Source organism: Diabrotica virgifera, chromosome 9 (assembly GCF_917563875.1).
Source record: "Diabrotica virgifera virgifera chromosome 9, PGI_DIABVI_V3a".
NCBI classification, from domain to species: domain Eukaryota; kingdom Metazoa; phylum Arthropoda; class Insecta; order Coleoptera; family Chrysomelidae; genus Diabrotica; species Diabrotica virgifera.
This window is the reverse complement of record NC_065451.1, coordinates 211,754,596-211,781,345: the sequence shown is the minus strand read 5'-3', so window position 1 is coordinate 211,781,345 and position 26,750 is coordinate 211,754,596. Positions and strand designations below refer to the sequence as shown.

The 26,750-nt window shown below is 32.8% G+C and overlaps 1 protein-coding gene across 2 annotated transcripts in view; it reads left to right on the top strand.

Moving 5' to 3' along the window:
• The window catches only part of LOC114326091 (bromodomain and WD repeat-containing protein 3), a 62,538-nt gene extending 42,880 nt beyond the window's left edge, over positions 1 to 19,658 (top strand). For both annotated transcript variants that reach the window (XM_050662417.1, XM_050662416.1), the window contains exons 18-23: positions 274 to 413; positions 1,028 to 1,287; positions 3,909 to 4,153; positions 5,296 to 5,447; positions 10,052 to 10,385; positions 13,614 to 19,658. In XM_050662417.1, the coding sequence (XP_050518374.1) occupies positions 274 to 413; positions 1,028 to 1,287; positions 3,909 to 4,153; positions 5,296 to 5,447; positions 10,052 to 10,385; positions 13,614 to 13,966 (1,484 nt within the window). In that variant the 3' untranslated portion in view covers positions 13,967 to 19,658. The remainder of the gene's footprint in view (positions 1 to 273; positions 414 to 1,027; positions 1,288 to 3,908; positions 4,154 to 5,295; positions 5,448 to 10,051; positions 10,386 to 13,613) is intronic.
• The last annotated feature ends 7,092 nt before the right edge of the window (positions 19,659 to 26,750 follow it).

The following is a 26,750-nucleotide window of genomic DNA, read 5'->3' as shown; positions in this document are numbered from 1 at the left end:
TTTAAAATATTGTTTATTATATTTTTATTTCAATTATTCTAATTGTTTAAAAGGTAGTAAACTTTGCATCTGGGGCTTTTCGTTGTTTTAAAATAGTAATTTTAGCGTGTCGCCACAGCCCTATTGTTACCGGTTGTAATCTATGGTATCCTATTATTGTCTGTAGTAAGTTGGTTCTTGCTCTAATATTTCCTCTCAATTCGTTCATTAAAAATGTCATGTTTTGTATAAACGTTGATTTGAGGAGTTAGTTTTTATTTTACTTGATTCCAGGAATGCCTGAAGATGAAAGTCAGTCCATTCCAGTTTTAGAAGAAGAACTTACCTCAATACTGTATAAAACGATACAATGTGACTGGCCCTACAGTGATTTATCGTTGATTACCAAACATATTGTAGCAGGTATAACCAGGGTAAGTGTTTTTTACTTCATTTAAATAAGAAACATCTCAACAACGGTCACTCTTTGATGAAGTGTATAGTAGCTCGGAAATCGGCTAGAAAATTTAAACTGAATGTAACAAAATTCAGTTTAGCAACATTGTGTGAACACCACGTCTTCTCGAATATCAACAGAACCGTAATTTAGTCTAGACAAATTAATATATTTTTTACCAACAAAAATAAGATGTTTTGACCAAATAATGTTATGTAAAATAATTTTGAATTCAGTTCCGCTAATGAACTTACTTTTTTGTCCTTAAAAGTAGAAAAAGTTTAATTTCTCTTGCTTAATATTTATCGTGTAATTATTTTGACTGTACTAATATGCAAGTAGTGTTTACTGTGGGTTCTAAAAGACTCATGTACAATGACTGATGGGATGTTATAATACCGGCAACTGCTTATCATTAAAGCGGCTACTCGAATTTCTTAAATATTTGTTCCAAACATTGATACCGCCACTTTGTTGTTCATTCTGACCGATTTTCGTTTCTACTATAAATAATATGGTATACGCACCGAAAAAATCGTTTGGGTGAATAACTAATTTTTTTCATTTTATTTTATTATCTGTTTTAAATAGGTGATGGAATTAGCAATAGCCGAGCCGTTTTTGGTACCCGTCGATATAAACGAATACCCTCTGTACGCGATGGTAATCGAATACCCAATCGATTTATCGACGATTAAAGCTCGATTCGAAAACAAGTTTTATAGAAGACTGACCGCGGCCCAATTCGACATAAGATATTTAGCCACGAATGCGGAGAAATTCAATGAAAAACATAGTAACATCGTGAAACACGCCAGAATTTTGACTGAATTATGTTTAAGAATCCTCAGGTAAGTGCCATGCTAGCTTAAATTCGAAACAAATAGTAAGTAAGCCACTTGAGCGAACATTGACTTTTTACCACCGCGTTTTCTGTCAAATGTCACATTTTAAATCACTAATGTCAATAAATTTTACATGTTATGTCACAATGTCAAAAAATATCACATAATATCACGGTTATTAGACTTTATTACGGTTGTCTTGACCGACGATGGTGGTGAGACTTATATTTTTGACTTTACGTCACAAAAATACACAATCCCATATTTTTAAATGATTTTCGATCGTAGAATGTGTGTTATTCTGTATATATGTGTATTATTTGGGTTATTAATAAATAATAAGACAAATAATACACATTTTATCTTATACTGGGTGGTGAATCGTAAAACGGGCCATAGGAAACTCAATGTAAAATTCTAAATTGTTGAATTCCTGCTTCCATAATTATTTTACATCAAAGGTCATGAGAGAATACTTGTAGAGAATTAAAATCTGTATTAAAATCAAAAGTTAAAATTGTTCTACGATTTAAATGCATTCCAAAATTTTGAAAAATATGATACATTTGCCACAGTAGGTATGTGTATAAAAGTTAGGCCACACGTTACTATTTAACTGACAGTGCTCACACCATTGACTGAATAAAAAATCTTTATTATTTATACTTTCTCCGCAACTGAGGGTATCTTATCAATTGTATTGTTTTTAAACAATAAATGATAAAATAAAAATATTAACAGTTCAAAAATGTGAAAATGATAACTTCATTCGGACATTTGCATGTGATTATTGCACTGTGTGTGACCTAATTTTGGGCTGAAAAACTGAAATGTATTACATTTTTACAAAATTTTGGAATATGTTTAATTCGTAGACCAATTTTAACAGTTGTTTTCAATACAGATTTCAATCCCCTACAAATAGTTTCTAATGTCTTTTGATGTAAAATAATTAGGGAAGTTGGAATTCAACAGTTTAGAATTTTAAATTGAGTTTCCTATGACCCGTTTTCCAATTCACAACCTGGTATTCCTAGTTTACTTATTATTTTTGTATTTGTAATTTTGGTGTTGTTTCCCGTAAAAACTTATTTTGAATTATTCATGAAAGTTGTACATCGTACCTATTGTAGGATATATTATAAGAATATATATTTATAAGGTAGGTTAAAACGTTAAAAGTTCATTAAGTATTGACATAATAATAATGTTGATGACATTTTAGAATGTCAGGTACAGGCTGTAGTGTGGCCAAATTTATTAGGTACCTATTATTTAAATTCTTACAATAAATTATACAAGTAATTCTAATTCACATAATCCTAGATAACCTCTAAGGATAGTATGTATTCAATAGTTAATCCAGTATTAATGGAAAATCATCGACAAATTTTCAGTGTACAATGGAGATTGAAGTCCTAGATTTCCGTAAATATTGCATGGATAAATATCAACAGTTTTCCAGGTATTATAATCCACTAAATATCTTTATTTCTTAACTATCTTGACTATTTTCCATACTTCACAGACATAAAAATATCGATTAAGAGGAAGGATCAAAATGGAAAATTTTGACGCACGTCAAAATTCTCAATGCGTTTTAATTCTATTAATTTTTTTCGAATCCTGAGAAAACTAATAAATATTTTTGAAAATTTTAAACTCAGAATGAAAGACTACATTATTACCGAGAGCATAAAGTCCCTGAAAACTTCTATAACGTTTATTTTAATAAGTTACAGGGCTGAAAATAAAAGAGAAGTGTGATATTTAATTTCAAATATTTCATTCAAAAGAAACTGCTTGTTTATTCTAAGGGGCTTTCCGCCCTCGGTAATAATGTAATCTTCCATTCTGCGTTTAAATTTTTCTAAAATGCTTATTAGTTTTCTCAGAATTCGAAAAAAAAATCATATTACGATTCAAATGACAGTACACTCGTGATGTAATCGCACCCTTAATGTTCATTGATTAGTCGATCTGGGCAACCGTAGTAATGTCTAAGAACTGTGACAGAGACATTTGACATAAAACGCGACATTTGACATAAAACATCTTGCAAAGAGACACGGCACATCAAATTAAAATGTTTCTTTTGATATATCCATGATACTATAAATAACAAGATAATTTATTGCACATCCGGAAGTCGTGACTTAAGTGGAGACCCGCAAGTTCGTAATGGTTCGTAATCATTCGTAATGTCCGATTAGTTTGAATTGTTCGCGGTTGTAAGCTAAGTGTATTTTATATTTTATCTCTGACAGTTATTTTGACAGGAATCTCGACACTATTTTTTTTTTCGAATACATTGAAGTTTAATAACAAAAATTCAAATTCAACTTCCGGTCTCCAGTTAGGTAATCATGCGCGAGCTCGGACGTATTTTCGCCACGAGAAGATACTATCTCGTTATATTTATAGTATCATGGATATATCGTAATGAATTTGCAAATATTGAAGTTCTTTAAAACTTTAATGTGTCACTCTGTACACTACATACAAATAATAAAAATTTTAACAAATTGCAACAAAATTAGTCCATAATAATACTATTTTTTCAATGCTGAATATAATCTTTGCCCTCCCAGAAATAATTTGATCTCACTCTTGTCTTATATCTTTAGACAATGCTCAGAGTACGTAGACGTACCTAGCCTTTACCACCGACTCGTCAGTTCGTACGATTCTTCCGAATCAGAAGAAGAAGCAGAAGCGCCATCAACAAGTAAGAACTTGCGAACAGCAACGAGAAAATCTACACACGATCCGGACCAATGGCAAGAAGAAGGAATGAACCTCGTCAATCAGTTGTGGACCAGCGAAGACGCAGGGCCGTTCAGACAACCCGTAGACAACACCGTATATCCAGGTAGTTTTCATTAATATTTTTATATACACGCCAATTTTCTTGAAATACGCGAAATAAAACATAGAGTATCTATGAACAAAGCTAAACACAGTTTTACATTATGCTATTTCCATGTTAGGCAAGAGCCATGTAAGAGAGATCATGCAACTGGGCATGCCCACGCGCTATTTCCATGCAATTCCTATGCTAGACGAAATATTAAAACATGTTCTATTTTTCGCTATTTTGATGCAAGTTCTCAAATTTCATGTTGCCAATATAACAAAATTTACAGTTTAGAATAAAACTTAACCTTATTGTGTAAATTTAAATGTTATTTATTGGAAGTCAAATAATTATTTATGATTTATACTTGAATATATTTAATGTTGAACTGAAATTTCCCAGTGAAATATCTAAAGTTAATGTTTTGGTATATTTCTTTTGTTGGCAACAATGAAAGTGGTATCAAAAATTGCACAGAAATAGCTCTGATGTAAAAATGTCAGGCTAGGCAGGAGATATGCCATGCAAGACGGACTTGCATAGCATGACAATTGCATAGCCGTGATGTAAAGCTGATTTAACAACTTTTGTTCCTTGCCCTCAAAAGGTATTATTAGGGCTGTCGTTGTCATCTGTCAAGTGTCAATATTTAAAACGCTGCAGGAATATATCTTTTTGTTTTTATTTAGTTTATTTTTCATCTGAAAAACGTTTCTTTTTAGATTTTTTACATATTTAAACAATGATATTAATTAATATATTCTTATGTACATTTGAACTACATGAAACAATAATAGTTCTTTATTGAAAAATGTTTGAGAACAGCTAACAACTTTTGTTCTTGTCCTCTAATAAGATCACTTCTGCCAATTTTTCAGACACTGCAGTAATATTTTCTTACATATTTTTCTATTTTTATTTAGTTTTTTTTTTCATCCGAATGTTGTCATGACTTTTTTGAACGTTTTTCTTGATATTTTTTAACAATATTGTGCCACCGAAAGGACGGCAATTGCAGATCCTATATTTGCCGCAAGAATAGGAAATACTTTTTTTGTGTTGGTTTATATTTTAAATCTTATTTGAGATTAATATTCTTGAAATAAAGTTCTTTATTGTCATTTTTATATGTATCGATACCTATTTATTATTTACAGATTACTATCAGATTGTAAAAAGTCCAGTGGATCTTGGGATGGTTAAAGACAAGTTGTCAAATAAGGAGTACAACAATCCACAGTCGTTTTGTATAGATATGAGGTTAATATTTTCCAATTCTCGCTTGTATACGCCCAATAAGAAATCCAGGGTGAGTCTGATGATTTTTTTATTATTAAAATTAAGCTATAAAAATTTCTGCGTCAATAATATCTGAAAAGATACAATGCATACTTTTAGATTTGTATTACAGTCCTCCAGTGTGAAAATACAGATGTTTCGTAAAATACATAATGCAGGCCCACGGTTCTTAGACATTACTACGGTTGCCTAAATCGACTAACCAATGAACATTAAGGGTGAGATTACGTCACGAGAGTTTACTGTCATTTGAATCGTAATATGATTTTTTTCGAATACTGAGAAAACCAAGTATTTTAGAAAAATTTAAACGTAGGATGCAAGATTACATTATTACCGAGGGCGGAAAGCCCCTTAGAATAAACAAGCAGATTCTATTGAATGAAATATTTGAAATTAAATATCACACTTCTCTTTTATTTTCAGCCCTGTAACTTATTAAAATAAACATTATAGAAGTTTTCAGGGACTTTCAGCCCTCGGTAATAATGTAGTCTTTCATTCTGAGTTTAAATTTTTCAAAAATATTTATTAGTTTTCTCAGGATTCGAAAAAAATGAATACAATTAAAACACATTGAGAATTTTGACATGCGTCAAAGTTCTGCATTAACTCAATGTAAAATTCTGAACTGTTGAATTCCAGCTTCCCTAATAATTATTTTACATCAAAAGACATTAGAAACTATTTGAAGAGGATTGAAATCTGTATTGGAAATAACTGTTAAAATTGGTCTACGTAATTAAACATATTCCAAAATTTTGTAAAAATGTAATACATTTTAGTTTTCAGCCCAAACTTAGGCCACACACAATGCAATAATGTTCACATTTTTGAACTGTCAATATTTTTATTTTATCATCTATTGTTTAAAAACAATACAGTTGAAAAGATACCCTCAGTTGCGGAGAAAGGATTAATAATAAAGATTTTTTTATTTAGTCAATGGTGTGAGCACTGTCAGTTAAATAGTAACGTGTGGCCTTACTTTTACACGCATACCTATTGTGGCAAATGTATCATATTTTTCAAAATTTTGGAATGCATTTAAATCGTACAACAATTTTAACTTTTGATTTTAATACAGATTTTAATTCTCTACAAGTATTCTCTCATGACTTTTGATGTAGAATAATTAGGGAAAGCAGGAATTCAACAATTCAGAATTTTACATTGAGTTTCCTATGGCCCTTTTTACGATTCACCCCCCGGTGTAAGATAAAATGTGTACTATTTGTCTTATTATTTTATAATAACACAAATAATACACATATATACACAATAACACACATTCAATGATCGAAAATAATTTAAAAATATGGGAATGTAAACTCTTGTGACGTAAAGTCAAAAATATAAGTCTCCCCACCACCGTCGGACAAGACAACCGTAATAAAGTCTAATAACCGTGGGTAAAACCCCTTTACAATAATAATTGATCCGTCGTAGGAACATGGATGAATAATGTGAAATTAAACATGGATGTCTAAAATATCCAATGCATTATACTCTAGGTACCATTGAGATTGAATTTGACTTGTTCACATGATGACTATATGGTAGCAAATCCATAGTCCATATACCTAGTGATATAGGCTTTGGCTGCTTGACCAAAACAGGAAATGGTAATAACGACCTAGTCGCACTATGCGGATTTTAAGATAACTAAAATATATGACATTATTCTACAATGAAGGCAACGCCTAAAAGAACGTGACAGGCCAAAAAACAGAGTTTTTATTTTTTAGAATTATCGCATATAAGTCGAGATGCGATATGTAAACAAACACAAACGGATATAGTTATAGGTCCACTATTCACTGTTGCCAAATTTCAATGTTCTGGGCTTGTGTTAAGGGGCACTGGGCTATGGTTATTCTTAATAACCACGTCATATAAAGAAAATGAATACTTCATTAACTTAAGTGCACTTTACATCAACAATAAATTGAATAAGAAATTGACAAAGTTATTCAAGGTCAAATTTGACACCCAATTGAAAAAAACACCCAATTTTGTCGTGAATAAAAAGAAAATAAAGAAATTTGACAAAATAAAACATATCCAATTGTTCTATTTCATCAAATTCCTTCATTTTCTTTTACAAACCATACATTTTGTACACGTTAAATTTGGCCTTGAATAACTTTGTCAATTTCTTGTTCAATTTATTGTTGATGTAAAGTGGACATTATGAAAGACGAAATATCCACATTTTGACATTCTATGTTAAGACCATAGGACCAAACGTCGCTTGGAAAATTTTTACAGAAATTTTCAGAAGCATACAACACAAAAAATCCAAAAGTAATGTGTCCCACGGTTCTTAGACATTACTACGGTTGCCTAAATCGACTAACTAATGAACATTAAGGGTGAGATTACGTCACGAGAGTTTACTGTCATTTGAATCGTAATATGATTTTTTTCGAATCCTGAGAAAACCAAGTATTTTAGAAAAATTTAAACGCATGATGCAAGATTACATTATTACCGAGGGCGGAAAGCCCCTTAGAATAAACAAGCAGATTCTATTGAATAAAATATTTGAAATTAAATATCACACTTCTCTTTTATTTTCAGCCCTGTAACTCATTAAAATAAACATTATAGAAGTTTTCAGGGACTTTCAGCCCTCGGTAATAATGTAGTCTTTCATTCTGAGTTTAAATTTTTCAAAAATATTTATTAGTTTTCTCAGGATTCGAAAAAAATGAATACAATTAAAACACATTGAGAATTTTGACATGCGTCAAAATTTTGTATCAACTCAATGTAAAATTCTGAACTGTTGAATTCCAGCTTCCCTAATAATTATTGTACATCACAAGACATTAGAAACTATTTGTAGAGGATTGAAATCTGTATTGGAAATAACTGTTAAAATTGGTCTACGTAATTAAACATATTCCAAAATTTTGTAAAAATGTAATACATTTTAGTTTTCAGCCCAAACTTAGGCCACACACAATGCAATAATGTCAATTTTTGAACTGTCAATATTTTTATTTTATCATCTATTGTTTAACAACAATACAGTTGATAAGATACCCTCAGTTGCGGAGAAAGGATTAATAATAAAGATTTTTTTATTCAGTCAATGGTGTGAGAACTGTCAGTTAAATAGTAACGTGTGGCCTTACTTTTACACGCATACCTATTGTGGTAAATGTATCATATTTTTCAAAATTTGGGAATGCATTTAAATCGTAGAACAATTTTAACTTTTGATTTTAATTCTCTACAAGTATTCTCTCATGACTTTTGATGTAAAATAATTAGCGAAGCAGGAATTCAACAATTCAGAATTTTACATTGAGTTTCCTATGGCCCTTTTTACGATTCACCACCTGGTATAAGATAAAATGTGTACTATTTGTCTAATTATTTCATAATAACACAAATAATACACATATATACACAATAACACACATTCAATGATCGAAAATCATTTAAAAATATGGGGATCTAAACTCTTGTGACGTAAAGTCGAAAATATAAGTCTCCCCACCACCGTCGGACAAGACAACCGTAATAAAGTCTAATAACCGTGATGCAGGTCAACTTTAAACTTCAAGTCCGAGAAGTTAGCTGCATTAGATTTTCACAGAATGATAAATTTAAGTTTGGCAGTGTTGCCATGTGATTCTAATGTATATAATGTATATGGTGTACGCTTCAAATATACAGAATAAGCTCTGAAAACCTTTTTTAATTACATTATTTTATGGATTTTGCTATTTTTTAATTTATATAAAACATGAACGAATAAATATTTAAAAATGAATAACCATTTTCAATTTCGTTGCAAAACGAAAAAACAGCCGAACCATATTCTAGTCCAATCAGAGAGTGCTGCTCCAATTCTACTCCAATCAGAGAGAATAAATATTTGTTGTTTGTTTTGATATTAATTGCAGTTAATTACTAGAATTTTTTTTTGGCAATTGCCCTGATATATTAATGGATAAATGTGGCAATAGAGCCAGAACCTTTGAATTTGCCTTTGCTAGATTGCACAGATATTCTTTAGATATCAATTTTATGGCCATTTCTTTAACTTATTTTTCACCGTTTAACTTTATTATTTATGCAAATATTATTTTCATATTGATAATAATAAACTAAAAATATATAGTGAAATCTTGAAACAGCAGAATTTTGCACTTTTTAACTTTATTATTGATACTGAAATCTTGGTATTTCGACATAATTAGAGAACATTAAACACTTTTCTCGTTATTTTATCTAGTTAATGTTTTCCATGTTAATAAATAAATTAATAAATATATCACATGCTCTTTCCCGATTTATTCTAAGGACACATGGCAACACTGCCATGTCTTCATTTCCTTATATCTGTAGCTAACTTCTAGGACCCCACAACTTAATGTTGTCCACAGTTTATACTAAAAAATGTCTAAAAAACTATATTTCATTCTACTATAACTTATGATCCGTATCGAAGGACCATGTTTAAGTGTAGAACAAAACCTGATAATTTATTCCACTTCTCGCAATTTAACTAATTAACCAGTTTTGGTCTACAATTTAGTCATTTTTAAACAAAAATATTTTAATTAGATTTAATCATTTATCAATATGTTTCTTTAGATATACGACATGACGAGTCGACTGTCCAGTACATTTGAAGAAAGCATGAAACAGATTTTGTCCAAGTGGAGGACAGCGACGAGAAGGAAAAACCGTAGGAAATCAAATACTAGCGACAACGAGACTGACGCTACGACGAACTCTAGCTCAAGCAAAGAAAAATCGGACACGGAGAACGGAGTATCCAACGATAGCGATAACGTTTCCGCTTCGGGCCACAAAACAACCACTTACTCGGAAAGTAGCAGCAACAGTACTGTACAAACTAAGGAAAAAGTGACGAGAAGCATGAGAACGCGTAAAGATAACGATGCAGGGGAATATCATCCTCGAGGTAAGTGTGTTGTTTAAGGGGGTATTAGCACGCTACGGTCAAAATAGGTGGCGAATTTGTAAACTAACGTTTAACAATTATTTGAATAGATGGCAGCACATACATATATTTTATTATTAAATTTAGTTCTCTGAACGACACAGCGTTGATGCCACGTATTGCAACTTAAGCTCGGCACAGCTCGCTCTCAATCGTACTTTGTAATTACAGAGGACAGTTTTTAATCCTTTCTTTACCTGCCTAGGGTAAATTCTCATTAATAGATACTAAACGTTCATTCATTTGGAAATAGTTTATTATTTAATATTGTATTTACAGACGATTCATAATTCTTTACCTACGTGCAGCTCCGTTCTTTTTGCTGCTGCTTCCCATGCTGTGAACGATTGGACCAGATCAGCATTTCTTCTTGTTATGATATCAATGTCATCTGCATATGCTAGTATTTGTACACTCCTATTAATAATGGTTTCTCTTGTTGTTGTTCCAGATTCTCTAATAGCTTTCTCTAGGGCTATGTTGAACAGAAGGTACGATAGGCTGTATCTCCCTGTAGAAGTGCTATTTGTGTCTGGAAAATTTTTGATACTCTGTTTTGTACTCTAACCTTACACTCGACTGTTGAGAGGGTTGCTTTCACCAATTTTACCAAGTGTTTTGGGATATTGAATTCTACCATGGCTTTGTGTAGTGCGTTTCTCTCTATACTCTCATAGACACATCTAAAATCCACAAATAAATGGTGAGTGTCAATTCCATACCCATATTTTTTTTCAAAGCTTGTCTTAGAAGGAATATTTGATGGATAGTTGATTTTTCTTTGCGAAACCCACACTGGTGTCTGCCTATTAGGTTTTTCTAATATCCCGATAGTTGATCCTACTAAAGAATGTAGGCCAATATTTTGTAGGTCACGTTTAGGAGTGTAATTCCTCTGTAGTTATCACAAATTGCTTGATCTCCTTTCTTCTTAATAGGTACAATTATACCTACGTTCCAGTCTTCTACTAGTTTTACCTGCTTCCAAATCAGTTCTACTACACTAGTCAACGAAAACTTTTTGTTTATAAATTCGCAAAGTCTGTGTGTTATTGCGTCGCCGCTCCTGCAATACTTAGAGCAGTTTTATCGATGGATTCTTATGTAGTTTTGTCTTGGAGATAATTTCTCTAACCGTCTTGGAGATAATCGACCTCAAAGTCTAAAATGTGACGTCACAATCCTTTTATTTTCCTCCGACACACTAAACGTCAGCTGAAATCGTTTATAGTAAGTAGGCTAGTTTTTTTAATCTCGATTTGTTAAGCAAATCATAAGTTATTTACATTTGAGTTTGACATTTCGTGACTGTCAAACTAAATTTTAAATTAAGTATTAATAAAATATCAATGACATTTGATAGTGAATTTAATTATTACAGTAGAACCCCGATTATCCGGGTGCGGATTATCTGTGCTGCGGATTATCCGTGCTGCGGATTATCCATGCTATGATTTTCTATTACTCAACTTGCGTTTTTGAGGTTTTATCAAAATAGCGTCATCGTAGATCACTTGACGGAAACTCTATATGACGAAAAAGAGACTCATAATGAAAGATTTATTTTCTTCTGTTATTTTTTATGATAGGTACATATGTATGTGTATACATATTATGTATTATACATAAGAAATACATGTTCGGATTATCCGTGCTTTTCAATTATCCGTGCCACCCTTCGGTCCCGAGGAGCACGGATAATCGGGGTTCTACTGTATATATAACATAAATAAGATGTTCAAAAATACAATTTGAGTATATTTTGAAAGCAATAATTTATTAACTTTAAAAAGGTTTATACGACTATACGGCCTCCCCTTTAATGGGACTACCTAATGATAAATGGACTGTTCCATTTGTTATGAAATGAAAATTGTTATTATAGTCGGTTCGCTAAACTCAGACACAACTGGCTAGTGATTTTAGTAGGTAATTTTTTTGTTTTTTGCCAATTTTGCCGAAGTTGGCAAAATTACTAATTATTTAGTAATTATTAACTATTTAGTAATTATTTTTTTGTCGAATTGGCAAAATTACTGATTAAAATCACTAGCCAGTTGTGTCTGAGTTTCACCTATACCGGCTATTAGTGTAATAGCGCGCGAATTCAGTCTTATTCGGCTACGCCAGCCGCTACGTCCACTATTTTTTACTCGAAACGCAAAATACTCTTTGTTTATAACACCTCTGTTTAAACAATTTGTAATATTTTTTCTAGCTAAAAATTTTGTTGAAAACTTTGATATTTCTTATAAAAGATTGGTAAATTTCAGCTCTTAATGTTGTTAATTAACGTAACAGAGATTTTTTAAAAAAAGGGGGCCATCTCAGCCCCCCAGGGTGGTAGAGGACTTTTAATTTTTTTTAAGTTGTGTATTTTAATCAGCTTTCCGTATTTTTTATTGCCATTTAATTTCATCTAATTTCCACGGAGATATTGTAATTGTTTATAAGCTTAAAAAGTACTATTTATTAACAAATAATTTTGAGTACATAAATGTAACTTTTTTTTAAATTTGTTTCATAGGCTATTAGGTACATATTAACGAAGGAAATAAGCCTCAGTTCATTAAAATCCAGTGAGCCAAATTAACTGGACCAGCCTCAGAAATTATCTCGTTTTTCAAAAAAAATTATAAACAAATTCAATTTCGCAAAAACTATTTAACAGATCTGGACCATTTTTTGCACACCATTCAAACACCATAATACCCTCAAGTTTAGATACATTTAAACAAATTTTAATCAACAATAAAATTGTTATTAACAATATCCAAAAACAGCGATTTTGTCGTCCGTTTTGCAATAACTTTTTTGTTTATTAACCGATTTTCATTTAGCGTATCTCATTCGATGTATCTTTTTTGTCTGAAAAAGTTACATGTGAACGTCAAATCTCTAAATAAACAAGTTTTTAAGTTATGAGCAAAAAACTAAGTTTGACGTTTTTGTTGTAAATTTAAAAATTGTTCCACTAAAAAATTGATGAATCCCAAGATGGTAGTCTTTTTGTAGTATCTCATACTACACATTTCAACTGTCAAACCCTGTCCTTTCAGTTATATCGAGTAAAAGCCTAACTTGATTGGTCTATACGTAAAATAAACGAAGTTTTCGTTATGATAATGCTCGCATATTCAGCTTGTTGTTTAATACAATCAACCTAAAAATTATTCATATCTATTTCAGAAGAACGGGGTCCTTCAACAAGAAGAATGGGGTACGGATCTCCTTCCGAAGGGTCTTCCTTCACGTGTAGCGAAGACGAGGGCGTATACTACAAAAGAAAGAACACTCTGAGGCAAAGATCCGCCATGAAGAAGCCCAACACCTACGATAGCTCTCAATCGGAAGAAAGCGTTAGTTCTACGAGGAGATCGAAGAGAAAACGGAAGAAAACAGAAAGTGAAAGCAGCGATAAGTCGTCTAGTGGAGCCAATGCCAGGCGAGAAGAAGAAGGCACCTTCATTTCGGCCGTTAGCAGCAGAGGGAGAGTGCGCAAAATAACGGATAAAGCCAAAGCTTTGTTTAGAAGGAAGTAGATTTTGTTCAATTGTGATTTTTTCCAAAATGTTTATATTTTTTTATAGTTGAGTGTTGGTACTGTGACATGGAGCGTACTTTATATATTTGACGCTGCACCAAGCTTTTAAGGTAAATGTTGAGAAGATCCGTACTGTTACAGTTTTGGTACTGCCGTACGTTTTTGTACTTACAGAGGTCGGCATAAGTCAGGCACAAATTTGCATTAGGAGAAAAAAATGTAGCGTCAAAATTAATTTTTTCAAAGAAATTACAAAAGGGATTCGAAAAAAGGTCGTCATTTTTTGTCTGTACCAATAGTGTGCTGATATTAATTTTCATTTTTATTTTTATACTGTTAGGATTCTCACGTTTGAACCATTAAAACATTAGAAACATTCGAGGAGCTCACTTTTGTTATGTAGGAATGTAGGAAGTGTGTGAAAAATTTTTAATGACTTATCATTTTTAAATTAAATACGTTTTTACTGACAAAGCTATGTCAGATAATCCACCTTTTTCGACCGACTGGACACCATGTGACTTTTATCTGTTGTGCACGGAAAATGTTAAAAGCATTTTTTATTAATTTGTAGCTGTAAAAGAAAAAGCGATTGAGCATATAAAACTTTCTTTAAAACAGTGAAAAATTTGAATAGAGCTCAGTTTTTTTTGTCCAGTAAAATTTGTGTGAAGTAATTCTCACTTTTGAATCCAAAACAGTTGTGCTGACAAAAATATGTCAGATAATCAACCAAGGGCCACAATGACACCAAGGGCTAAGATTTCACAGTTTAATAGCTGTGGCAGAAAAATAGTCTCAAAATATGAAAAAGGATATAAAAGAAATCTTCAAGCTTTCAATATAGCAATGAAACATATGCACTAACGTGTGAACTTTTTAGAAAACATTTGTACTAATAAAATTGGGTCAAATAATCCCCCTTCTTCAGCTCATCTGACACCATGTGATTTTTAATTATTCACTAAGGATATATCTTAATCACTAATACCAAAATTCACAGTTTTACGTCTGATAAAGGGAAGAAAAGGAGACAAATTATGAAGGGAGATATATAATAAGAAGTGTTCAAGCTGTAATTCAAACAATGAAAAATTTGCACTGCTTTTTTCGTCGAAAAGAAAATATTTGTTTGTAAAAACGGTAGGTAGAATTCGCATTGTTTAACTCAAAAACGTTTATACTGACCAAAATGTCGGATATTCCACCTTATTTGACTGATCTGACACCATGTGACTTTGCTTGTTCACCAATGGTAAGTTTGTACTGTAAAGACTAAAATTAGAAGTTTTACACACCTTGATTTCCAAATTGCTTCCTTTTTATATTGCGCAAATGTTTCCCTCCTTTTAGATACTCTTCTGACGTTATTTTAACTTTGACTGCATTTAAAAAATGATTTTATTTCTGCCTTGTGTATTATCGTCTCTCATGATTAAAATTTGTTTTTTCCTTTGTGTATACCGGGTTGTGAATTGGAAAACGGGCAATAGGAAACTCAATGTAAAATTCTAAACCAGGGGTTCTCAATCTGTGGTACATGTACCACTGGTGGTACATTTCATTAGGTGCGGTGGTACACAAAACGCGAAACCACAGCCAAAATCCAGCATATTTGTAGTTAATTAAATTACCTACCTCCATAGATACTTCAGTTAGGTACAGGGCCGCCGAGAGGGCGGTACAGCCGGTACATTTTACCGGGGCCCGGCGATGTAAGAGGCCCGGCGTCGACCAGACCAAAGACGTAATTTTTCCCGTTTTTTTGCTGTTCTTTAAATATTATTCGTAAAATATTTAATATTGTTATACAATAAGCAATTTAACCAAAAGATTTAATGCGAAAAATAAAACTGATTCACTATTTAAAATTTTATGGATATTCCGAGATGAAGATGAAGGCACTATTAAAAAAATTGATATATATTGCGCGAGTTTTATAAAGAAGACATCAGTGAAGAATTGATAGATGAGATTTTTTATTTGAGAGCGATGTACACGGATAATATTGGTGAATCTCAACTTTCTCCAATAGATTTGTTTAATAATATTAAACATCTCAAATTTGAATCGTTATTGCCTTAAGAATATTTTGCACATTACCGGTGACAGTCGCAGAAGCACAAGATCCTTTAGGTTTCTTTTTCGCATAAAAAGGCTATGAGGTAATGATAGCTATAATGAAACAGGATCGGTTAGCTGCCTATCAACTTTGTGAATTGGGAATGATTTGGCAAAGTCATGCGATTTTTGGAGAATTAGAAACATTTTTGCCTATCCGGAAACTCGAAAAACACTGGTATTATAAATATTTTCACGATTATAAATATAATCAAAATTTAATAAAATTCATATTTGAAATGTTTCTTATTATTTATTATTAATAATTTTATTTCCATAAAAATTAAACAAGTTTTTTTTCCCGCCCTTGACATTTTTTCCGGGGCCCGCTCATATCCCTCGGCGGCCCTGGTTAGGTGGTACCAAAAATAATTATAAGCATTTTGGTGGTACATGGCTCAAAAACATTGAAAACCACTGTTCTAAACTATTGAATTCCTGCTTCCCTAATTATTTTACATCAAAAGACATTAGAAACTATTTGTAGAGGATTGAAATCTGTATTAAAATCAAAAGTTAAAATTGTTCTACGAATTAAACATATTCCGAAATTTTGTAAAAATGTAATACATTTTTCAGTTTTTCAGCCCAAAATTAGGCCACACACAGTGCAATAATGTGTCACAATGAAGTTATTATTTTCACATTTTTGAACTGTCAATATTTTTAGTTTATCATTTATTGTTTAAAAACAATACAGTTGATAAGATACCCTCAGTTGCGGAGAAAGTATTAATAATAAAGAGTTTTTATTCAGTCAATGGTGTGAGCACTGTCAGTTAAATAGTAACGTGTGGCCCAACTTTTACACATACCTACTGTGACAAATGTATTATATTTTTCAAAATTTTGGAATGCGTTTAAATCGTAGAACAATTTTAACTTTTGATTTCAATACAGATTTCAATTCTCTACAAATATTCTCTCATGACTTTTGATGTAAAATAATTAGGGAAGCAGGAATCAACAGTTTAGAATTGTACCGGGTGTCCCAATAAGAATGGCGCTCGGCTATATCTCAGGAACCGTTTATAGTACAGCTTTGGGAAAAAAATTTTATAACAAAAGTTGCCTCGAGAAAAGCCTGGAAATTATTTTCATAATTGTAAGTCCACCGCTAGAGGGCGTAATTGAATATCAAAAATTAAAAAATCGAAATTTTACAAAATTTGCCTAATGAAAGGGCACTGGAAATCCGATTATCGTATTCTTAATAAAATTCTGCGCATATTTTATTTCACAAGTTTAAGTCTACCTGTGCAACTAAGAGGTGGGGGTGAGTGGGAACCTTGTTATGAAAAAATCGCTGTAAGTCCCGATCTGCTTAATCGATTTTTGCAAAATTGGTCTTGTTGAAAACAGCTCTTTTTCATCAATGTAATAGATATAATTTGGAAATAGCCTATTACGTAATATGCGGCTAGGAGGCGCTATTTATTTTCTTTTTAGAAATCTAGTTTTCTTTGGAAAATATGAAATACAAGTATGTATTTTTTTCCTGTATTACAAAATAAGACCAAATTAGCAACAGAATACCGAAAACCGCATGTCTCCTTTTTTTCTATCTCGAGATATCTTAAGAAACGTGTAAATTTTAAACATAACTGTTGCCGTCATATAAGTGGAAATATATAGAAGTAAGTAGTGTGCTATGGAAAAAAACAAAGAAACATTTTCCAGATATCACCGTATATAATAAATCAAAACAAAATATGAAAAACTCTACTACTGGGGTGACGTCTTTGGGGATATTTCATTGCATATATTCTAGCCGCAAAGAATGTGGCTATCATGTCAAATGCTTCTTAGTTTGTAAGAATCATCTTGAATTTCACTCTGTATAAATTTTATATAAAATTTAATAGAACCAAAACCGCAACAAACCATCAATGAACAAATTTTTATGTTTTACTGATTTGACACATAATTTGACACATGATGACTTTTTGAATTTAATACTTCTAATAGTTCTATTTTTTCCATAGCACACTACTTGTTTCCACTTTGACTTCCTTAACTTAGTTTACCGGTGACAATAACAGTTATGTATTTATCTTAGTTGGGAATAGGATAATTGATATTAAAATGTAATGAAATAAAAATTAAAAATTTGTGTAGAAAATCTGACGTTTTTACATTTTCTACGATTCATCGAGAGAAAAGCAAATGCGCGGAGGCAACAATTCATAAAAATTTACATATTAACGCTATTTTTTTGGTGTTATTTTAAGTATTAAAATTAGTGTAATATTTAAATAAAAATAAAATTAAACTTTGAAATATATTTATTTCGTTAAAATCATAATAATAGAAGTATAACTTCTTACTCGCGTACAAAGTACACACACTCTTTTTTTGTTATATTTGATAGTGTTATTTGTCTTATTGTTGTTTTGATTCATTATATACGGTGAAATCTAGACAATTTTCCTTTGTTTTTTTTTCATAGCACACTACGTGCTTCTATATATTTCCACTTACATGACAGCAACAGTTATGTTTAAAATTTACACGTTTCTTAAGATGTCTCGAGATAGAAAAAAGATATCGACATGAGGTTTTCGATATTCTGTTTCTAATTTGGTCTAATTTTGTAATACAGGAAAAAAAATACATACTTGTATTTAATATTTTCCAAAGAAAACTAGATTTCTAAAAAAAATAAATAGCGCCTTCTAGCCGGCATATTACGTAATAGGCTGTTTCCAAATTATAAGTATTACATTGACGAAAAAGAGCTGTTTTCAACAAGACCAAGTTTGTAAAAATCAATTAAGCAGAACCGGACTTACAGCGATTTATTCATAGCAAGGTTCCCACTCACCTCCACCTCTTATTTGCACAGGTAGACTTAAACTTGTTAAATAAAATATGCACAGAATTGTATGAAGAATACGATGATTTTATTTCCAGTGCCCTTTCATTAGGCAAATTTTGTAAAATTTCGATTTTTTAATTTTTGATATTCAATTACGCCCTCTAGCGGTGGACTTACAATTATGAAAATAATTTCCAGGCTTTTCTCGGGGCAACTTTTGTTATAAAATTTTTTTTCCCAAAGCTGTAGTATAAACGATTCCTGAGATATGGCCGAGAGCCATTCTTATTGGGACACCCGGTACATTGGGTTTCCTATGGCCCGTTTTACGATTCACCACCCGGTATATAGGTACTTATAGGATTTTTTTTTTAAATAATGGATCCCTTCCAACGAGTCGCTCATGTCTACGATTAAAAATCGTGTTCGCACTATCTGTGTAGCATGTTTTTAAAAAGCCTTTATTTTGCAAAATTATTCTTTAAAATGAATTAATTTTTTCGTACAAAAAATATATTTATCGTTGTATAAATACATTGTTTTATGGTCGATTTCCATTTTTGTGTTCATTTCTTCGTTATAGACTTTATAAACGAAAAATAAATTTTACCAAATTTAGTTTATTTTAGGTGATGTACATTTCATTATCTCTTCCTTTTTTGTATAATCGTTGTTAAATTGTTTATTATTAGAAGATATAAGTACTTGTATTTTTTTTCTTATAAAATAAATAATACATTGTATACGTTTAGTAATATGTATTTTTGTCTTGTTTGTGTTTTGATTATTCCCTTATCCGAAAGATTATTTCTAAATTATTTTGCAAGGTAAGGAGAATTTTTATGTGCATTCGCAAATAAGTTCACAAATCTAAAGGCAATCAACTTTAGTAATCCAATATGACTATTATTGCAGAGACTTCACTTGGAGATACAACCTGGAAAAATTTTAGGAAAGAACTTGGATAAACAGAGGATCTGATGGTTGTCAAGTCCAAGGAAAAATAAAACCACATGGTGCCAATAAATAGGCCTGATAATTTTCTTTAAAATTATAAGTCTGACTTTGGAAGACAACAATAAATCCAAAAACATGCTATGAACAGCCGAAATGAAGACACTAAGAGCAATAGCAGGGAAGACAAGAAGAGATAGAATACGAAACAACATCATCAGGGAACAAATGTGGCGTGCAAGATGTAGTCAGATGGGGCAGGCAAAGACGAAGAAAATGGTTAGGTCATGTAAAACGAATGGAGGAGCACAGACTACCAAGAATTGCTCTAGAAGGAAAACCAGCAGGCAAGCGTCCACCGGGGAGACCACCAAAAAGATGGAGAGATAGCTGGCAGTCTACCACTCAAGGAATACTTCAACGTCGGAATTAACAGATCGACAGATCTATAACAAGTATAAGAAGAATTAAATACTCCAGCTGCAAGTGTTCTTCATCATCAACCCATACGTGTCCACTGCTGGACATAGGTCTCCCTCAGCTCGTCAGCCCATCTGGTTGGTGGGCGTCCTCTGCTCCGTAGTGCTTCTTCTCGTAGCCTCCACTGGACAATACCTCCATCGATTGTCAGACAATCTGGCAACATGTCCAATTCCACTTTAGCGACGCAATTTTTTCGACACCGTCTGTTGTTTTTGTTCTACGACGTATTTCTTCGTTTGGAAGTGTTACGGTTGACTGAATACATCACAGAAGGATTCAATCAGAAGAATTGCAATGCTACTACATTTCTAGACGTCACTAAGACATTTGTCAAAGTGTGACACGATGGGCTTATTTACAAAATGGGCCAACTTAGATACAGCAATGGCATGCATTCTCTTATCGTACATACCCAATAGAAATTCGAAGGTTCAGAAAAGACATGTCCTGTTTGAAGTCGGAATGATCGAGACTGGAGTGCCACATGGAGGAGTATAGGTAACACAGCAATAGCAGCGAGAAATCTGGATCCAAACCTTGGTGACAAGATGTTCTTTGGATCATCTTGGATAAATCATTTGGAATATTGGCGCATTCAATGGAAAAACTCAGTACGCCCAGATACTTCACAGACAGCAAATACATTAGACGATAATACATCCAACTCCCACAGAAAACTGGAAGCACGTTGTCACTAGCGCCTCTGCCGGCTTGAGTTGAACTACGTTTTCTCAACGCAAACATACAAATTTAATTTTGTTATTTTTTGGATAATTAATTAGCTAATCTTGATAAGTTATGTTTGTATTTTTACACAAAATGTCTTATAAAATAGGTTCGGTAAAATGGATTCTCAGCAAATACCTAGGATGGCAACAAAATTAAGTAAAAAGTGTATTACTTTGCCTCCATTCACCCCGATGAGAGGGCGGGCGTTTAGCTGCAATTTCTTTTTACAAAAAGGCTAACCTCAGACTATATAGGAAATTTATTTTCTATTATTAGGGCTAAGGATACACCTGATAGTGTGAAATTTAGGTGTGTAACTTATAAAGGGAGCTTCAGATAAAATTAATGATATATTTAAAAGGTATTTTCAAAATTATATACAATAATTTAAAATTAAAATGTTACTTACAGGAAACTCTCCAAAATGTATGTATCTACCTACAAATTGTCACAAAACTTTTATAGATATATATTTTTTTGATCTTTTAATAAAAGCGTATGTACCGGGTGTCCCAATAAGAATGGCTCTCGGCCATATCTCAGGAACCGTTTATAGTAGAGCTTTGAAATAAAAAATTTTATAACAAAAGTTGCCTCAGGAAAAGCCTGGAAATTATTTTCATAATTGTGGGACCACCGCTAGAGGGCGTAATTGAATATCAAAAATTAAAAAATTTAAATTTTACAAAATTTTCCTAATGAAGGGGCACTGAAAATCCGATCGTCATATTCTTCATAAAATTCTACGCATATTTGATTTGACAAGTTTAGGTCTACCTTTGGAAATAAGAGGTGGGGGTGAGTGGGAACCTTGTTATGAAAAACTGGCTGTGAGTCCGGTTCTGCTTAATCAAATTTTGCAAACATGATCTTGTTGAAGACAGATCTTTTTCGTCAATGTAAAAGTTATGATTTCGAACCAACTTGCTGAGTACTATGCCAGCTAGAAGGCGTTATTTAATTTTTTTTTTAAATCTAGTGTTCCTTGGAAAATATTAAATACAAACATGCATTTTTAATACCATATAACAAAATTAGACAAAATTAGCAACAGAATAGCGAAAACCGCATGTTAATACCTTTTTTCTATCTCGAGATATCTTACAAAACGTGTAAATTTAAAAACAACTGTTACTGTCACCGGTGAACGAAATTCATTGAAAGTAGTGTGCTATGGAAACAACAAAGAAACATTTTCCAGCTGTCAACTTATATTAGGTCTTTTCAACGCTTCTCATTTGTTTTGAGCCTCGTTCATATCTCGTATATTAATATTATACACGGATTATACGGCATATGACAGAGGCTCGAAACAAATGAGAAGCGTTGAAAAGCCCTATTACAAAGAAATAAAAACAACTATTTAGTGATGTTCACGTAAACGTTCAAATTTTTGCCCATCATTTTCGTTGCAAACATTTACTCTTTCAAGAGTAGATTGAACAGCAGTCTCAATTTCTGCTCTCGATATGCTTTGAATGGCGTTTAGTATTCTCTGGATAATGTATCCTAGAATAGTGTATGATGGGCAACAATTTGAATATTAAGGTCGTCACTAAGTAGTTCTTTTTGTTCTGTGTTATATTTAATTTTAATAGTATTGTTTCTCTTTATATTGTTGTTTTAATTAATTATATTTTTATACGTTGACATCTGGAAAATGTTATTTTGTTTTTTTCCACAGCACACTACTTTTCATTAACTTAGTTTACCGGCGATAGTAACAGTTATGTATAAAATTTACACGTTTCTCGAGATATCTTGAGATGGAAAAAAGGTATTGACATGCGGTTTTCGCTATTCTATTGATAATTTAATCTAATTTTATAAATTATGATTAAAAATGCATACTTGTATTTAATATTTTCCAAAGAAAACTAGATTTCTGAAAAACATTAAAATAACGCCTCCCAGCTGGCTTATTACTTATTAGGATGGTTCAAAATTATCACGCTTACATTGAAGAAAAAGATCTGTCTTCAACAAGACCCAGTTTTCAAAATTTGATTTAGCAGAACCGGACTTACAGCCATTTTTTCATAACAAGGTTCCCACTCACCCCCACCTCTTATTTGCAAAGGTAGAGTTAAACTTGTTAAATCAAATATGCGCAGAATTTGATGAAGAATACAATAATCGGATTTCCAGTGCCCTTCATTAGGAAAATTTTGTAAAATTTAGATTTTTTTATTTTTGATATTCAATTACGCCCTCTAGCGGTGGACCCACAATTATGAAAATAATTTCCAGGCTTTTCCTGAAGCAACTTTTGTTATAAAATTTTTTATTTCAAAGCTCTACTATAAACGGTTCCTGAGATATGGCCGAGAGCCATTCTTATTGGGACACCCGGTACATAAAATTAACGACAGTAAAAAGGAAACATTATGTAAATTAAAAGGTAAGAATATAAAATTAAAGATTTATATTTTCACAACTAAAACTTATATATCACAACTAAATTTGTATTTTGATTTGATCCTATAAAAATACTTTTCTTTTAAATGCATAGTTTGTGATTACAACCCATACCACTAGATGGCGCTATTTTGTTTGCTTCCACAAAATTAATGGGAAATATCAAGAGTTGTATGTATTACAGTCATGTTCCAAAAAAAGATCTGGAAGTCCGTACCACAAAATAAGGATATTCATCGCAAATATAGAATGCTCCAACCAAGCAAAATATTTAGGAGTGCCAATGGACAAAAGAATGACATACACATCACATGTCAACATCGCTAGCACTAAGAGCAGGACATGAAGAAACACTCGTAAGATCTTTTATGGAAAGAAATAGCAAGTTAAGCCTGAAAATGAAGTTAAAAATGGCAAACGGCATCATCATACCAACCATAACGTATGGATTAGTAGCTTGATGCTAAATCTGTAATCCCAAGAGGAAGAAGATTCAAAGGTTCCTATATAGAAAACCCAAAGCGGTATGGTCCTAGATACATCATCATTCTCTTTGCCTTATCCCTATGCGGGGTCGGCTTCCCTAATTGCATTTCTCCACACAATTCTATCTTGGGCCATATCAATGTTAATCCCCTTTACCAACATGTCCTGCCTTATCGTCTCCCCCCAGGTCTTCTTTGGTCTTCCTCTCCTACTCCTTCCAGGAATCTGCACTTCAGCTATTCTTCGTATTGGGTGGTTAACGTCTCGACGTTGAACATGACCAAACCATCTTAACCTATGCTCTCTCATTTTGGCATCAATTGGTGCCACACCTAGACTTCCCCTAATATACTCATTTCTAATTTTATCCTTCTTTGTCACTCCACTCATCCATCTAAGCATTCTCATTTCCGCCACATGCATTCGCTGTTCCTCTTTCTTTTTCACTGCCCAACATTCAGTTCCGTACATCATAGCTGGTCTTATGGCTGTTTTATAGAATTTTCCCTTCAGCTTCATTGGGATTTTTCTGTCACACAACACACCACTCGCTTCTTTCCACTTCATCCATCCAGCCCTAATTCTACTGCATGCATCTCCATCTATTTCTCCATTACTCTGTAATACCGATCCCAGGTACTTAAAACTATTGCTTTTTACAATCATTTCACCATCCAAAGATACCATTTTATTTGTAGTAGCTCCATCTTTAAATGAACATTCCAAATACTCTGTTTTTGTCCTACTAAGTTTTAAACCTTTTTCCTCCAGAGCTTGTCTCCACTGTTCCAGTTTTTGTTCTAAGTCTCTTTCACTATTTCCTACTAACACGACATCATCAGCATACATTAAGCACCATGGAATGTTACCCTGTATTTTCGCTGTTATCTGGTCCAAAACTAATGAGAATAAATACGGACTAAGCACAGAACCTTGATGCAATCCTACTTTCACATGAAATTTATCAGTCTCTCCCACACCTGTCCTAACACTAGTCGTTACTCCCTCATACATATCCCTCACAATCTTTACATATTCACCAGGGACTCCTTTCTTATTGAGTGCCCACCACAGAATCTCTCGAGGAACTCTATCATATGCTTTCTCAAGATCAGTGAATACCATATGAGCGTTTGTTTCTTTACTCCTGTATTTTTCCATCAACTGCCTTATAGTGAAAATTGCATCTGTTGTTGATCTACCCTGCATAAAGCCAAACTGATTCTCGGATATTTCGGTCTCTTCACGTATCCGTCTATCAATTACTCTTTCCCATATTTTCATGGTGTGGCTAAGCAGTTTTATAGCCCTGTAGTTTGTACATTGTTGTATATCTCCCTTGTTTTTGTAAACAGGTACCAGTATACTGCTTCTCCATTCGTCTGGCATTTGTCCAACTTCCATAATTCTATTAAATAGACCTGCTAGCCACCTTGTTCCTGTCTCTCCCAATGCTCTCCATACTTCCCCAGGAATATCATCTGGTCCTACCGCTTTTCCTTTCTTTATTTTTTGAAGCGCTTGAGCCACTTCCTCATTGGTTATTTTGGTGACCATTGCTGCTACTGTCTCCGTTGACTCTACAGGCTGTCTGTCAAATTCTTCATTTAATAAGCTGTCAAAGTACTTTCTCCATCTCTTTTTGACATCCCTTTCGTGAACTAGTATTTTATTATTTTCATCTCGGATACATCTAATCTGATTAAAATCTTTTGCTTTCTTTGCTCTCTGTTTGGCTATTTTATATATCTTCGTTTCGCCTTCCCTGGTATCAAGTTGATCGTATAGGTTTGAATACGCTTCTGCTTTAGCTTTTGCTACTGCTACTTTCGCTTCCTTTTTGGCGACCATATAGTTTTGAAGATCTATGTCCGATCTGGTTTCTTGCCACTTTTTATATAATTTTCTCTTCTCTTTTATTTTTCCTTGTACTTCATTTGACCACCACCAAGTCTCTTTATCTTCAAACTTCTTTCCTGACGTTTTCCCAAGTATTTCAATAGCCGTCTCTCTAATAATATTGGCCATTTTTCTCCAAATTGTGTTAGGGCTTCCTTTCATGTTCCAACATATTTTTTCTACTATTCTTTCCCTGAATAGACCTTCCTTCTCATCTTTTAGCATCCACCACTTGATTTTTTGTGGTCCTCTCCGATATTTTTGTTTAGTTTCGCTTTTTACTTCGATGTCCAGAACAAGCAGCTTATGTTGTTGGCTTACTGTCTCACTAACTATTACCTTGCAGTCCTTGCATTCACGTATGTCTTCTTTCCTTATCATGAAGTAGTCTATTTGGGATTGATGTTGTCCACTTTTGTAGGTAATAAGTTGAGTTTCTCTCTTTTTAAAGAATGTGTTAACAATCGCCATATCCAATGCTGTTGCTAATTCTAGCATGTCATCTCCAGCTTCATTTCTAGTTCCAAAGCCTAATCCCCCATGTATTGTTTCATATCCTTATGGATATGAAACTTATGGTCCTAGATACAATGAATGGAAAAGCGTACGGAATCGTCAACGAAGTAAGAAATCGTCCGAATGAAAGTGTAAGGAACTTACGTAATACGACAAACACAAACCGAAAGGGCACCAACTACTAGGGTATCGACCCGAAGAATGACGAGTGAATCAAGAAAAGGTAGTCACAGAAGGAAACGGGACTCTGTGGGTTGGCATTGCACTGGACCTGCAAGTGAAGTATGTAGGTATTTAGAATATATGTTAGTTAATAAAATAGGATAGTTAGTTATATAAAAACGTATAAATACAAAAA